Here is a 15972-nt window from a genome sequence, read left to right as displayed (position 1 = left end):
CGGAAGATAGATGGCGGCGTCGGAGGGGGCGAACGAGGGTCACTTCGGGGGGCTTCCATCTCAGGTAAGTCATTCATAATGAGCTAGTAAGCACTCATTATGCCTTTGTCCTGCAGGGTGTATTTTTATTTTTATTTTTTCAGAGGCTTTACTTCCTCTTTAAGTAGTAGATGTGTATGGATTCTTTTTGGAGAAGGATATAGTCACAATGCATATTATCCATTTTCTGTTTATAGTGTGTGATGGCTTTGTATAGTGTTTGCACACAAGAGGATATGATAGGGAAAGCTGGGGAGAAAGGTGTGTTTTTTTTTTTTTTTTGTCTCCAGTAATCCATCGAACTTGACCTGCTTTTTTTTTATACTGCTTTTTTAAGAAAACAGGAAAATGATTGTTGCAAGGCGCGACATCTCCAATTTTCACGTCTTCCATTTTTACAGAATAACAAAGTAGTCTTTTGTGTTTAGTGCTAGGATGAAAAAACTTTTACAACCAGTAGCCACCTACTTGGTAGGCAACTTTATGGCCAGGCAATTAAAGCCTATAAACCTGTATATCTAGAAACTGTCCAACTTCTGAGAATAAGGTGGCTAAGACTAGGCCACATTACTGTAACATGCATACCGGTAGTAGAAAAAAATGCTTTTTATCTTGTACTAAAAAAAAAAAAAAAAATCTAAAGCCAAACCTTAATGGTTCTAGTTAGAATAAGAGCATGTCGAATCCTGTTATGCTTCGTTTTCTGTGTCCCCACAGGAAAGATTCACCCTTTCTATATTTCCCAGTACCCATTGTAACAAATCTTTTTTTGTTATATTCATTTTGCAGGGGAGTTGGACTGTTTATTGGAGTCGACCTGGTAAAAGATAGAAAACTGAGAACTCCAGCTACAGCCGAAGCTCAACATATTATATATAAGTAAGTCATTAAAAAGCACTGAGAAAATTAATATTCACTTTCAAACAATCCAGGCAGTAGAAACACTATACATGATCATCAAGTTTAACCAAACATAAAAAATAAAGCCTGCATACTCCCTGGATCAACAATCTACACTGTTATTACTCATAAATGTTAATAACCAGTTATATTTTTAACATGAAGAAAGACATGCAGCCTTTTTTTAAAAGATCTACGAAGTTGATAAGAACAATTTCCTGTGGAAGTCTACAGTTGCACCACGTTTACTATATGGACCATGTACTGTATGATTTTATACAAGGTGATAGCATTTCCCTTTAAATTCTGTCTTTTTTTTGTTTTAGAAAGAGTAGGAAAAGGTAAAATTCTGGTATAAATGCAGAATGGTGATAAAGCGATATCCCCTTGTTTTTTTTTTATACCAGACAAGAAGTTAGGGAACCTCTCCAAAAGCAACACAGACAGGTGTAGCCACCAGGCATTTTCTTGCACTTGTTTACAAGTTTAAAACAGTATTTTTTGCTGGAAATTTACTTATAACCCCCAAACATTATACATTTTTTTTTGTTTTTTATTTTTAGCAGAAATCCCATGGAATAAAATGGCAATTGTTGCAATTCTTCACACATATTTGTGCAAAGGTTTTGCAAACGCAATAAAAAAAAAACACAATATTTACCCCAATTTTTTTGTATAATGTGAAAGATGATGTTACGCCGAGTAAATAGATTAACATGTCATGATTTAAAACTGCGCACGCTCGTGGAATGGAAACAAACGACGGTACCTAAAAATTTTCATAGACAACATTTTAAACTTCTTTACAGGATATCTGTTATGAGTTACAGAGGAGGTCTAGCGCTAGAATTATTGCTCTCATTCTAACGTTCTCGGCAATACCTCATATGTGTGGTACGAACACCGTTTACATATGCGTGAGCACAGAGGGATAGGGGCGCTTTAAACTTTTTTTTTTTTTTTTTTCCTTATTTATTTTACATTTTTTTACAATATTTTTTACAATCTTTTTTTAGATGTAATACACACCTGTACCAGCATTTTTTTTTCTGAAATAAAAAGGTTTGTAAAACTAATAATTTCTGTAGACTATCTAGTTTACAACCTGCTTTCATTTACAACCATCCCTACTGGTGAATGCGGATACAGAACAGACAGATGACAGGTGGTAAATGACACAGCACACCTAATGACATTTCTATGTAAGCTATGTTCTGTTGCACAGCTAATTTAGGATTGATAACAAGCTAGTTCACTGAGGTATGTGTACTTCACTGTTCACGGAGTTAAGGTTGTATATACTGTACTATGAAAGCCACGCCTTTTTTGCTGTTTATATTTGCCGTGTCTTTTTTCTGAAACTTTTTAAAAATGTAATTATTTTTAAATTATTGCATTTTTATCAGTACCACAAAAATTCAAATGATATGACCAATCTTTTTATTAGGCTAAAAGAAAAAAGGATCCTGCTTAGTTCAGATGGTCCACACAGAAATGTACTGAAGTTCAAGCCCCCCATGTGCTTTTCTAAAGAAGATGCTAAGATGGTGGTTGATGCTATTGATGAACTTCTTACAGGTATGGGTGTGTGAGTGATAGACATTCCACTGGAAATTAGAATCTACTGTCTGAATACTGAATGTCACAAACCTTGTAGTCATGTTCTGCTAGTTACCGACTTTGATTAATAATCAGCTAATTAGATACAATATTCTGATCATTTATTTTTTTTGTGGTCAGTTTTCCTGTATTACATTATATGATATAAAGATTTTCGGCACCTGTTTAGCATAAAAACACGATATGGCCAGAAAAGGACACCCCTACAAATTGTTGCATTTAGGAGTTCCCGGAGAAGGGTACTGCTAAAGACTCCTGTGTGGCAGTCTAAACACGTCTCAGATCCAGTTACTATGTGATGCAAGAGTTTCATAAATTAAAAAAAAAAATCTTTCATTTGTGTGTCATATGCTCCCCTTCCCAGACACTGCAGCACACAGTGGGGCGGTTTCAGCAACACAGGCAGTGCTGCCAATCCAGAAAGCAGTGGGCAGGACAAGCTGACCAGCTGCTGATTGGCAAGCTACAGGCTTGCCAATCAGTGACAATAGAAAAGATTGTTACCGCTCCAGGTGGTGTATTGAAGGTAACACCCTCCTTGAGGTGGAAGTAGCAGGTGCAGGCTCAGCATGTAGTAATGAAGAGAGAAAATCAGGACAGCTGCACTCCAATAAAAATGCCTTTATTGTGAAAAATATCAAAAGTTCATGACAACAGCAGGATACAAGCAGAAAAACTTACGCATTTCACACTCTCAATAGTGCTTAATCATAGCTAGCTATGAGAGAGAGCTGTGCTGTGTGCTGGACAGGAGGAAAGAGATGGAGAGTGCACCCTCCATCTCTTTACTCCTGTCCAGCACACAGCACCTCTCTCTGGGGATGACTGAAGATCTCAACCTTTTACCTTTGTTTTTGGACCGATTCATTTCTCCTACGGCCACCATATTTCTACCCCGCTTTGTTTTTTGGGTGGGTTTGCTCTCCTTGTTGAACTTGTGTATGGATTTATGAACACTGAAGTTACCTATCTCTTGGATTGGGAGATTCAATATTTAGGATATTGAATGCTATCTAATCTGGCTGCCCACGTGACCCATGTTCGGCGAGATCTGTGCCGTTTGCTGACCACTTTCGTAGGGTTTGCTGGAATATCGCCCCGCTGATTTTCTTTTGGATAAAGGCCCTGACCGGGTAACAGGTCGCAGGCTTATAGAGCTTGCCTTGGGGTAAGCGAGCACTCTGTGTGGTGTCATCACGTGGTTGTGGTGGAGGATCTATTCAATCAGCACATAAGATGATTCTTCACATTTGGTTTAAGGCTTTGAACACTATTCATATATATAGATGGACGTTTTCTCTATAACTCATGTATTTTTACGATAATTATCACAGTTTATGTTTAAGCACTTGTGTCAAATATCATTGGTGTTAGCGCTGCTACCAACTGTTTCCATTATTTCTGTGTGTATCTCACTTTTAGCAGCTGCTTTTGCTTTGTAGTTTTTAACTATTATTTTATCATTGTTTTTTCACAATAATTTTATTATTTCAATACGTTTATTTTCAATTTTTATTTCTTTTTTTAATTTTTTCACCCATTTGGTTATAGCGCGGTATTTTTTATGTAGTTATTAAAATGTGTGTTTGAACATAACATCATGTGGAATTACTCCACATAACACTGGCTCCATGTATAATACAATGTAACACAACAGTAAAAGACAGGAGTCTAGAGTTTATGATGGCTCAGAAAAACTAGGTCAAAACATATTATGCATCGTTCAAGGAAAACCTTATCTGCTATAAATATATATTATCAAAGTAGCTGAGATAATGGAAAGTCTGTCACCACTCAAAAATGTAAAGAAAGTAAATTAGTGGGCTCTGTTTTTGTTTTGTTTTTTTGTTTTTTGTTTTTCTGTCCACATTTTTATCATATGCTAATGTTCTTTCCATGAACGTCATAAGAGATAAAGTCCATTGCCATGAAATATGATAATCAGCAATGAACAAGGTTAGATAGATTTTGTAAACACTTCCTGGAATTGGAATTTCAGGTTTAAATATTGCTGTAGTTTGTATAGATTATTCAGGACATTTGCCAATGATTTAAATTTTTACTTAGCTCAGGGAGTCAAAATTTACATTTGCCAATCCAGAACATTTTATGTTCTTTTTATCATGAGCTAAATTTTTAGTGGTTGTCTCCACCATTGAAACCTGTAATTTTTTTTTTTTTTAGCAATAACTAATATGGCAGAGTAATCAACCATTATGCTTTTTAAGGCCCCTTTCACACATGCGGACCGTATGTCCGTATTTCATCCATCCGTTTTCGGATGAAATACGGACATACATGCATCCCTATGGGATAGCGGGTGTCAGCGGATGTACATCCGCTGACACCCGATGTTGTCCGGCTCCGCTCTCGTCCGATTCTGCGGACGGAAGAAAATCCTATTTTTCTATCCGTCTGCAGAGCGGATCGGATGAACACGGACAGACGGTCCGTGTTCCTCCGATCCCCCATAGGGGAGAGCGGAGATCTGACAGGGCGGTCCCTGCACAGTGTGCGGGTCCCGCCCTGTCATCTGCCGGCTCAGCTGGGGAAAGCGGAGCGATCCCCGCTGAGCAGCGGATAAACACGGGGCGGATCAACACGGATCCGTCCCGTGTGAAAGGGGCCTAAAAATTTTGCATAAGTGCTTGGGGTATAGTTTCCACAAATGGTTATTGACCCTTTTTTTTTTTTTTTTCATTCCTCTATGCATCTTTACACCACCTGTTGTTCTAATTATATTGCTTTCAGAGTAGCAGGCAGTGACCTTTGAGCCAGAAGACGATGGCTTTCCATGCAAAAGTTGGAAGCTAGATTTAATAAAATTATCTGACTACCAAATTATGGTACCTAAATAAATCTGTATAAAACATATGCGCATATCCAATTGAACATACCTGTGCGCAAAAAGGATACCATTGGTCACAGGGGGGTCATTAAGATATTTCTGGAAACCCCAAGCAATAGACATTTCCGTAATAGACATTGGGGGAGATTTATTAAATCTGGTGCAGCTGTGCGTAGTAACCAATCAGCGTTTAACTTCAGCTTGTTCAATTAAGCTCTGACAATAAGCCCTGGTTCACAATGATGCCACTTGACGTGTCAAATTGCATGCCAAATCGTCGGAAATAGCTGGCAATGGCAGTGTCTGAATCGGTGCGATGCCGCATTTGCGGCGCCGCACTGATTCCAAAAAGTTTCTGTACTACTTTTGGCAATTTCGGGGGTGCGATTTCCATTGACATCTGTGCAGAAACCCGCACAGATGTCTCTGAAATGGCCCCTCGAAGTTGGGACTGACATGCAAGAATGAAATCGTGCAAGTACAGCGTGTGAACCTGGGCTAAAACCTAGAAGCTGATTGGTTACTATGCACAGCTGCACCAGATTTTGTGTGCACCAGTTTTCCTAAATCTCCACCATTGTCTATTTGCCAGCTTTGGCAGGATTGGGTGGTGATCGTTAAATATTGGAACCCCTTTTCAAATACAGTATGTATTCAGTGGAGTCTGTGTTTGTCCACATCTGTATAGGATTCTACATTCCCTTGGCACTCAATTACTATGAGTTTCTTGTGAGCATGAAACATGTCGGTGACTAGAAGCATGTGTTCATACAAATATCTATTTTTTACAGCATTTGAGAAAGCAATGGGAAGCAAATCAAGTATTTCTTCTAGACAGAAAGGAAACAAAAGAAAGGTAAGCTGTCAATTTTGGAGCACTTTTTTTTGCTGTTTTTTGGGAGAAAGCCACAGATAATATATAAATAAAAATAAATATATATATATATATATGTATGTATGTATGTGTGTGTATATATATATATATATATATATATATATATATATATATATATATATATATATATATATGTGTATATATACATATTATTTTATATAGCGCCAACAAACAAAATAAAGGCAGACATTACAGTTACATTACAATTTGGTACAAGAGGAATCAGAGGGCCCTGCTTATTAGAGCTTACAAAAAAGGGAGGGTCAATTGATATAAAGGTAATAGCTGTGGGGGATGAGCTGATGGAGGAAGTAAAACAGTGTATTAGTTAGAAGCAGGATAGGCTTCTTTAAAGAGAAGGGTTTTCAGGGATCGTCTAAAGATGGATAGATTAGGGGACAGTTGGACAGATTGGGGTAGGGAGTTCCAAAGAAGCTCTGAAGAAATCCTGGAGGCGAGCATACGAGGAGGTGACAAGGGAGCTAGAGAGCAGGAGGTCTTGGGAGGACCGAAGAGAGCGGCTTGGTTGGTCGTATATACACATACACACATACATTTATACTGTAGAATATAGATAGATCGATAGACACACACATAGATACACAGTACATACATCGCTTTAAGGATCTTGGCACCACGGAGCAAACCTGACATGATGATCTTTCATTTATAACTAGACCAAAAGGAGGAGTCTGTAGGGTTACATCATGTAGAAACGTGTTGAAGAACCAAGGGAGGGGGGCATACCGGTAACTTGGCACACAGCTATCTAGTTGAGTTGACCGGTAACCCAAAGAGGAAATGCAACCAATACAACAGTTAGTAGGTAGCATTTTATCTCAATACATTTTTATTGAAAAGTTTTAAAGAATACAACGTGTGACTGCAATAAGATATACATATAGAAGTTTGGTATCAATAACTTACAAGTCGTAGGCAGTCGTGCGTTGAATATAGGAACCGTGGCAAGTGTCAAAAAATTCCTTAGTCATACTACAATAGAAAAACAATATGGATAACAGGAAATTAAGTGTTCCTAAACCAGAGAAGCAGGCACAAGTGGAAAAGATTAAAAATAAACAAATGCAGTGCTATGTGATATATCACTCACTCAAGTGAAAAAATATATATACAATTGCCATGGGCAATGCATGAGTGAATGTTGGAGCAACTTGAATTCCCAAACAAAGAATATAAATGGTAAAAAAATATGTAAATGAAATACTTGTTGTCAATCAACTGCACAGTGAAAGAAATATAACAAAATTAAAGTAAACATCAAAATATCAAATTCTTAATTTCAGCAAGTCCACAGTGAAAAAAATATATATTCAAAACTTATTTTCAGCAAGTCCACAGTGAAAAAATATATATATAATATAATGTCCCATAAAGTGACTTTGTGATGATGATCCAAATAATATTAACCATGACTTCACACATGTGCTGCCCCCCCCCCCCCCCCATGTGACTGCGCTTGCCTCCAATTGTGCGGTCACACAATAAGTTTGGTCCATAACAGCAGCTGAACCACCTCTGGACTCTAAGTAGCAGGATTTACAGGCTCCCCCAGGTGTAATCCAGAGATGGTATCCTCATTTTAAAATACAAAAGAGGCCAGATAGTGCATTATCTTTTAAATATAGAAATGTATTTTAGGTGAACATCAGGGTACTCACACTTTATGGGTGCTTGCAGCACACCAGGCTATAGAGAACATACAATGTTAAAATCCTCTCCAAATGGTTTGCAGGCTTGTGTGAATCAGCAGCTAGCTCAGAGAGCAAGTGACTGTCTCCTCCACTGTCCTGGCCCCTCCCCTACGTGTGATGACACAGGGCGATCACGTGTCTTCCTCAGGGGGATCTGACCGGATGGTGGAAGCTACTGAAATATCTACTGCATCGGCGGCCATTAAAGGGAAGCCACGATGCGTGCCATTTTGTTGTGGGCCTGTCTATACAAAAACCCGGGCCATGATATTGGAGTCGTTCATGCCAATAGTAACACTGGTCACAGGCTCCAAGTGTATATAACGGCGGCCATAATAATGAAGCCCCAACATGCACCATATTACTGTGGGAAAAAGAAAACCCTAAATGAACCACTATTCTTTCCTTTAATGAATGCAGGACTGGAAGGATAAACAAGAGCAAAAACCCTTCAGAGAGAGAGCACAATATACACAAACATATATTTACACACCCCGCACACTGTAAAGATGATCTAAAAATTAAATTAAGCAGTATGTGTACACCTAACATCTGATATTCATCAATGAGAGCAACAATGGATACCAAATCTCATATTATATAAAATGTATATATAAGAGTAGTATATATAAAAAAGAAGTGTAAAAACAATCTATAGAAAAATAAATATATATATATATATATACACATACACATCTTCTCTTAAATAAAGATACTAAAAAATTGTCCTGGTACAACAAACCCAAAAAAAGGGAAATGAGTATTCCCCCCAATGGTTTAAAAAAGCAAGTGGAAAAGATGCCTGTACATGGATTTCACTTTGCAAAAGGCAAAGGAGTACATAAGGAAAAAACATCCCTGAAGAGCCTAGGTAATTAAAAGGAAAGAAAACGGGGGGGGGGGGGGTTGAAAAGGACATCAGGAGCACCCCAACTGGAAACCCAGGGCCTCAGTGCTCACAGCGATGTGTAACTAGCTGTTGGTATAGAAGGATGAGCATATTGGAAGCAGGTAGCATTTTTAAAACAGTTAACAGTGAAAGGTGCTGGGAATTGTTTAAAGTGTCTCATTAATAAAGTCCCAACAAATAAGTAAAAAAAAATCTAAACACCAGTTTTAAAGTGGTTGTAAACCTCAGACATGAAATATGAACAACACATATCCTTCTATAGCATGTACTCAAAGTATTTCATTTCGGTCCGCTGCTTTATCCCTCTGCTCTCAGCATAAATCATTTCTACCAAGTTTTCCTGACACCAAGAGACAAAAAGGTGACAGGAGAAGGAGCTCCAGCTGGTTGACAGCCTCAGCTCTGTTCCTGTGTGCTGCATGAAGGGGGGGGGTGCCACTTCCCTTAATCAGCTCTCAGAGCTCTCCTCATTGAGATCTGAATTGTGTACGTTCAGCTCTCGCCTCCCTTTTTTCTGACAGCTCAGACAAACTTTATAAATCTCTCAATTTGAACAGGTGTAGCAAAGAGGAGACTACAGATAGACAGGTAAAACTTGGTTAGGAGGATTTGTTTCATCTCTGTGTATCACCCGAGGCCAATCACTTCACTGAGTATATGTGAGGGTTTACAACCACTTTAAAAGGAGCCCTTAACACTTAACCCCTATTCTGCATACTCAGTTCATACATGCAGATCCCATACTGAAATCATGCAGTGCTAGGATCTTGTCACCAAGAGAACTGCTTTCATAATCATGCTGTTATTATTATTATTATTATTATTATTATACAGGATTTATATAGCGCTGACAGTTTAAGCAGCGCTTTACAACATTAGGGCAGACAGTACAATTACAATACAATTCGATACAGGGGGGAATCAGAGCCCTGCTCCTTAGAGCTTTCAATCTAGGATGTTAAAATGTTTTGAAGGGAAAATGAAATGTAAATTTCTAACAAAGTGAGCAAACATAGAGTAAAGAAAAGTGGAGATATTACCCAGTGCAACACGTTCTTCGAAGGCTGGTTAGATAATGAAGGGAAGCTTGTAACTTGTTTTATTGCCCCCTTTTTTTGTATAAGGGCCCCTTCGCATACCAATGTAAATATTTTTTTTTTGATTTGTACATAAGCTCATATGTTTTGATTCATGAGAACAATAAAACTGAAACAAAGTTGTAAAACCACACAAACGTCAAGAAAATTCTTGTAAGATAAATGACACAAATATTTACTTTATTTATTTTCACAGCCTTTGCAGCTTTCGGCTTATAGTTTTCAATGAACTACCACAGTGCTGTGGAGCACCGTGGTAGTTCATTCATGCCTTCTGTCAGATTGTATCTGCTTACCCATACAGGATGTACGAGTAAGCATATACACTGGCAGATCTGCTGGAGACCTGCATGGCACCAGCAAATCTGCTGATCACTGGTGCAAAAAAACAACCCATTCAGTTTAAAATTGAAATAAAAGGCAAAACATTTGTGTATAGACACATTGGGGGCTATTTACTAAAGACAAATCCACTTTGCACTACAAGTGCACTTGAAATTGCACTTGGAAGTGCAGTTGCTGTAGATCCAAGGGGGACATGCAAGGAAAATAAAAAACAGCATTTTAGCTTGCACATGATTGGATAATAAAATCAGCAGAGCTTCCCCTCATTTCAGATCTACCCCTCAGATTTACAGCGACTGCACGTCCAAGTGCACTTTCAGTGCAATTTCAAGTGCACTTTGCACTTGTAGTGCAAAGTGGATTTGCCTTTCGTAAATAACCCCTATTCTCCCTGTTCTCAGCAGCATAAGAGCTGGGGGGAGGAGAAGCTGCAGCACACTGATCTTCCCATTGAAAGGCTGTGCAGGAGAGGCGTGTCAGGACAAGTCTGATCATTGGAGGAGAGCTGTCTGAGTTCCCAGCACAACTAGAGAGCTGACCAGTGTGTTCTCCTGCTTAGTGTGGTCAGTTTTTATTAGGAAAGCAGAGGGACTGGCAGGAACACCAGGGATTTCACATAAAGGAAGCAATATAAAGAGAACAGGATAATTTTTCATACAAGTACATGGTACAACAGGCACATATCAAGAATATGAAATGTTGGATTTACAAACGCTATAAAGCTGGGTATTGACTTTGAGTTTTTTTTTGTTCAACCAGCAGGTTGAACAGAAGAAACCTCACAGATTTACACATCAACACAAGTGATGCAGGGATGTCTCCCACTGCACTATTGTTTTCTTATATGGCTGCAGCAGCTGATCGATTGCTGGTTCTCCAGCAAGACTGTTCACCAGAAACTGATATACTGATCCGCTTCTTGAACAGAGAGAGGTAAATACGGATCACATTTTGATACGTGTTTACCCAGCTTAAGTGCTCATTTACACTTGTGCTAGCCCTCTGAATAGCTACCTGTGGTGTTTGACAGGTAGTGAGGGGGTAATATATCACCTCCTCATTGCCTGTTGTATGCCCTACAAGCCAGCATCACCATGCCACAGCTACGTGCATTGCATAGAGTTGCGGTGCAGCACCATTCACTTGAATTGGTCATGTTCATGGCAGTACTGCCTGCCAAATGCAATTGGGTGGGTGGGGGAGGATAATGTTTGCTGCACCATAATGCGAAGCATTGCAGCCAAGGCATTTGTATAACCCAATATGGGTGTAGGTCGGGAGCAGTAAAAACATGGGTAACCTCCTAGAGTGTAAACTAGGCCTTTGCAACAAGGCTTGGAAGGGCTTGATTTTTGTTTTGTATGTTTGTTCTGACACCATGAATATTATGGAGATCTAGTCACTCAGGCCCATATTACTGGTAGAGTTACCCTTTAACCACTTCTGGACCGCCACGCGCCGATATACGTCCTTACTTTGAGGAGGAGTATTGTTGTTATGGCAGCAGCTAGCTGCCATAACCCTGGTATCCTCTTGTTTGGCTGGTGGACCGCTACATGATAAAAGTGGTCTCTGTGGCAGATTCGCCACAAGATCACTTTTATCAGCGGCAGGAGAGGGCCGCCCCCCTCCTGCCACACTCTGGTTCCCTCCGCCACAAACCGGAGCCATCAGCAGCAGCAGAGGCGATCTCGTCTGTCCCCCGGGGTGACATGAAGATGAGTGAGGGGAAGATGGCCCCCACCTGTCTCCATGACATTGCAGGGCGGAAGTGACGTCAAAACGTCACTTCCGCCCATAGCTCTTAAAGGGCCATTTTTTTTTTATTGTTTTTTTTAAATTACATTTTTTTTTTAATTGCATTTTAGTGTAAATTTTGACCCCAGATCTCATATTTAAGAGGTCCTGTCATGCTTTTTTTCTATTACAAGGGATGTTTACATTCCTTTTAATAGGAATAAAAGTGACACAATTTTTTTTTTTTTAAATGGTGTAAAAATAAAAAATAAAAGGTAAAATAAATAAGAAAAAACATTTTTAAATGCGCCCCGTCCCGCTGAGCTCGCGTGCAGAAGCGAACGCATACATGAGTAGCTCCCGCATATGAAAACGGTGTTCAAACCACACATGTTGTTGCAATCGGTAGAGCGAGAGCAATAATTCTAGGCCTATGGAGATTTTTAAGGGTAAAAGTTTGTCGCCATTCCACGAGCGGGTGCAATTTTGAAGCGTGATATGCTGAGTATTAATTTACTCGGCGTAACATTATCTTTCACAATATAAAAAAAAAATTGGGCTAACTTTACTGTTGTCTTATTTTTTAATTCAAAAAAGTGTATTTTTTTCCAAAAAAAAGTGCGCTTGTAAGACAGCTGCGCAAATACGGTGTGACAGAAAGTTCTGCAGCGACCGCCATTTTATTCTCTAGGGTGTTAGCATTTTTTGCTATAATGCATTTTTTTAATCTATAATGTTTGGGGGTTCTAAGTAATTTTCTATCAAAAAACCTGTTTTTAACTTGTAAACAACACATCTAAAAAAGAGGCTCGGCCCTTAAGTGGTTAAGGAATATTATAGGCTGTAAACATAATTAATTTTTGCTTTTCATCTTTGACTGGAATGAGACTAAATGAAAATTTGTGGTCTTGTGTTTATAATTTCATAAACCTCTGACTTCTAATTTTGTCATCTTCATACCCTGTTTTATTGCAGGAAGCGAAAAACTCACACGAGAGCACAAACAATGTACCAGCAAATGCCTGCCGACCCCAGGAAAATGGTTTTCGCTCAGAAAATATTTTGAACACAAATAAAAGAATTAGAACAAAGTAGGGACCTCTTTCTTCCCAAACTGCAATGGAATACAACGATATGTTTCTATCTAAACTGATGTATGTGTGTTTTACTGAGCTCCAAATTCTCCATATTGTATGAATGCATGTCATTTCAGTAAATTGTATTGGAATGGAAAATATATCCATGTTTTAATGGCTTAAGTATCTAACACTTTTTAACATATATAGCTATTTTATGAACAGTATAATACATGCACAGTGGTGTAGTGGGTAGCACTTTCACCTAGCAGTAAGAAGGGTCGCTGGTTCGAATCCCAACCACGACACTACCTGCCTGGAGTTTACATGTTCTCCCTGTGCCTGCGTGGGTTTCCTCCAGGTACGCCGGTTTCCTCCCACACTCCAAAGACATGCTGGTAGGTTAATTGGATCCTGTCTAAATTGTCCCTAGTATGTATGAATGTGAGTTAGGGACCTTAGATTGTAAGCTCCTTGAGGGTAAGGACTGATGTAAATGTACAATGTATATGTAAAGCACTGCGTAAATTGACAGCGCTATATAAGTACCAGAAATAAATAAATAAATGTGTATGGCACAGATAAATGTTCTGTTTTTACCCGTTTACACATTTCAGTATGAGTTCAGGATATATAGAGTACTGTAATTAGCGATAGAGTAAAATATTGAGTTCAACGTCTTACAGTAAACATGAACAATTTACAGATCATGGTGCTAAGGGTTAATATAAATGGTTGGGTTATGACATGGTTGTTACCAGGCTGACTACACTGTTAATTTTATCCATTTGATCTCTCTTTGATATGTACTGATGCATTAGGCCTCACTCACGCACATTAGTTTTTAGTCCCTGTACATGAGATCCTGGCATTTTGGTTCAAATGGAAGGCACCCTCCAGCCCTGCTGCCGGCAGCTTATAAAGCTGCATGAGAGGTTTCTGCAGTTGGCTGGGGCTGGATGTTGCACTAAATGGCACTTACAGCAGTATGCAACCAGGCCCACAATTCGGACTGCTTACAGTTTTACAGGCTGCAGACAGCGGGGTTGAACAGTGCCCCTCTGTCTTCTGCGTGCACCAGAACACCGGAATCTCATGCACTGGGGCTAAATGCCCAATGTTCATGAGGCCTTAAAAAACAAGAAGCCCACAAAGGTTTAGATGGCATTATTTTGCATGTTGTCTGTTATCAAGTGATATTAATATAATACATACATTTAATACCATAACTATCAACTAGATGTGGTTTACAACATAGTTACTGGAACACAATGCGACAGTTACACAGTTAAATCTGTCAGTATGAAACTCAGGAGAATAATACTTCGGGTAGTACTAAACTAATAGGTATGTCTATGGGGTAAGGCATTGTATTATCACTGTTCCTTACTGTTTACTATAAATATATGACATATCAATAAATCCTATATAAATGATGACTTGCCTTGGTGTGTTGCATATTCTTTTCTTTTGCATTAATCTTACAAATAAAAGATGTCAAAGGTGAATTACTCCAACCTGTTTTCCATTATAAGGCTGATCAAATATTTATCTACAAAAAAAGTCATTCTGAAAATAGCTTCTTTTAATCTTGCAAGTAGGCCATATTTCTAAATGGATTGTTGACTTATAACAATAGTGCATTCTTGTTTCATTCTTCAGTCTGGGGTGGAGTGTATATATATATATATATATATATATATATATATATGTATATATGTGTGTGTGTGTGTGTGTGTGTGTGTGTGTGTGTATATATATATATATATATATATATATATATATATATATATATATATAGTTTAATACCTAAAAAGCTGACTGGTTACTAATTACAGCTGCACTAGATTCTGTGCATTTTAGTAACACTCCTACATTGTTTTCTCAAGCCAGTAACACTTTCTCATTTCAGTCTCTACCACCCTGTTGACCTGCCTGTGAAATGTAGCTGGGTCATCATTGTTGCTGTCTCTATACAGATTATTGGTAGAATAGTGTACTACTTTCATTCTGGGTCCATACACCAACAACTCAACTTTATAGCAGAGCAGGCTGAAGTTTGCTTTTGTTTTTAGATCATTGTAGGGATTCAGAATTCAAGGACTTTCAGTCTCTCTGTCTCCAGCCTCAGTGTGCCTTGTGTGACTATGACAAATGGTTTTAGTAGTGTGACACTAAAGCTGACCGTAGATGGTTCGCATCTCGGCTGGTTCAGCAGGAACTAGCTGAGATTCGAACCATGTATGGGCAGGCTGAATGTATCCAAGTTGATCAATTGATCAGCTTGGGTACAACCAGCCTGTCATATTTTACATGTGTTTATTGTTAGCGGCTGTCATAGCCGCTAGCAATAATCACTGTGTTCTCCCGGCAAGTACTGCTCCCCTGCCGACACAACACAATGGCTCAGTGGGAGGGATTCCACTGTCAACACTGTCTGTGTTGAAGGGGTAATTGAGAAATCGCGAAAATCACTCTGTCTATAGCTGGCCTAAAGGTAGCCAGCCGGATGGGAAGAGAGGGTCAACACCAGATAATTGGCCCAGGGAGGCTGGAAAGATAAATCTTGCCCCATTTGCTTAAAAGGCTGCAGAGAGCCACTGTGTAGAAAAAAAGATTTTCCTCCCCTTTTAATTTTAGTGACCGATGCCCTTTGTATTTAATCATTCTTTCAGACAAGCTGATTCTTTTTTTGGCAGAGTGCTTCCTGACTTGTGTAAATTTCAACCGTATGATTCCTAGGTGTGTTTACCTTGCTGGCAAGCTTTCACAATGTGTAGCTCATGAGATTTC

At 38.9% G+C, this 15972-nt stretch overlaps 1 protein-coding gene across 1 annotated transcript in view; it reads left to right on the top strand.

Annotated features, from left to right (window-relative positions):
• The window catches only part of ETNPPL (ethanolamine-phosphate phospho-lyase), a 62257-nt gene extending 47642 nt beyond the window's left edge, over positions 1-14615 (top strand). Inside the window, exons 10-13 of the mRNA XM_073602230.1 lie at positions 829-918; positions 2387-2517; positions 6199-6263; positions 13079-14615. Of these exons, the coding sequence (XP_073458331.1) occupies positions 829-918; positions 2387-2517; positions 6199-6263; positions 13079-13198 (406 nt within the window). The 3' untranslated portion in view covers positions 13199-14615. The remainder of the gene's footprint in view (positions 1-828; positions 919-2386; positions 2518-6198; positions 6264-13078) is intronic.
• Positions 14616-15972: the final 1357 nt, after the last annotated feature.

This window comes from Aquarana catesbeiana, linkage group LG01 (assembly GCF_042186555.1).
Source record: "Aquarana catesbeiana isolate 2022-GZ linkage group LG01, ASM4218655v1, whole genome shotgun sequence".
NCBI lineage: Eukaryota > Metazoa > Chordata > Amphibia > Anura > Ranidae > Aquarana > Aquarana catesbeiana.
Note: the sequence above shows the minus strand (reverse complement) of the source record. Positions and strands in the feature narration are given on the sequence as shown.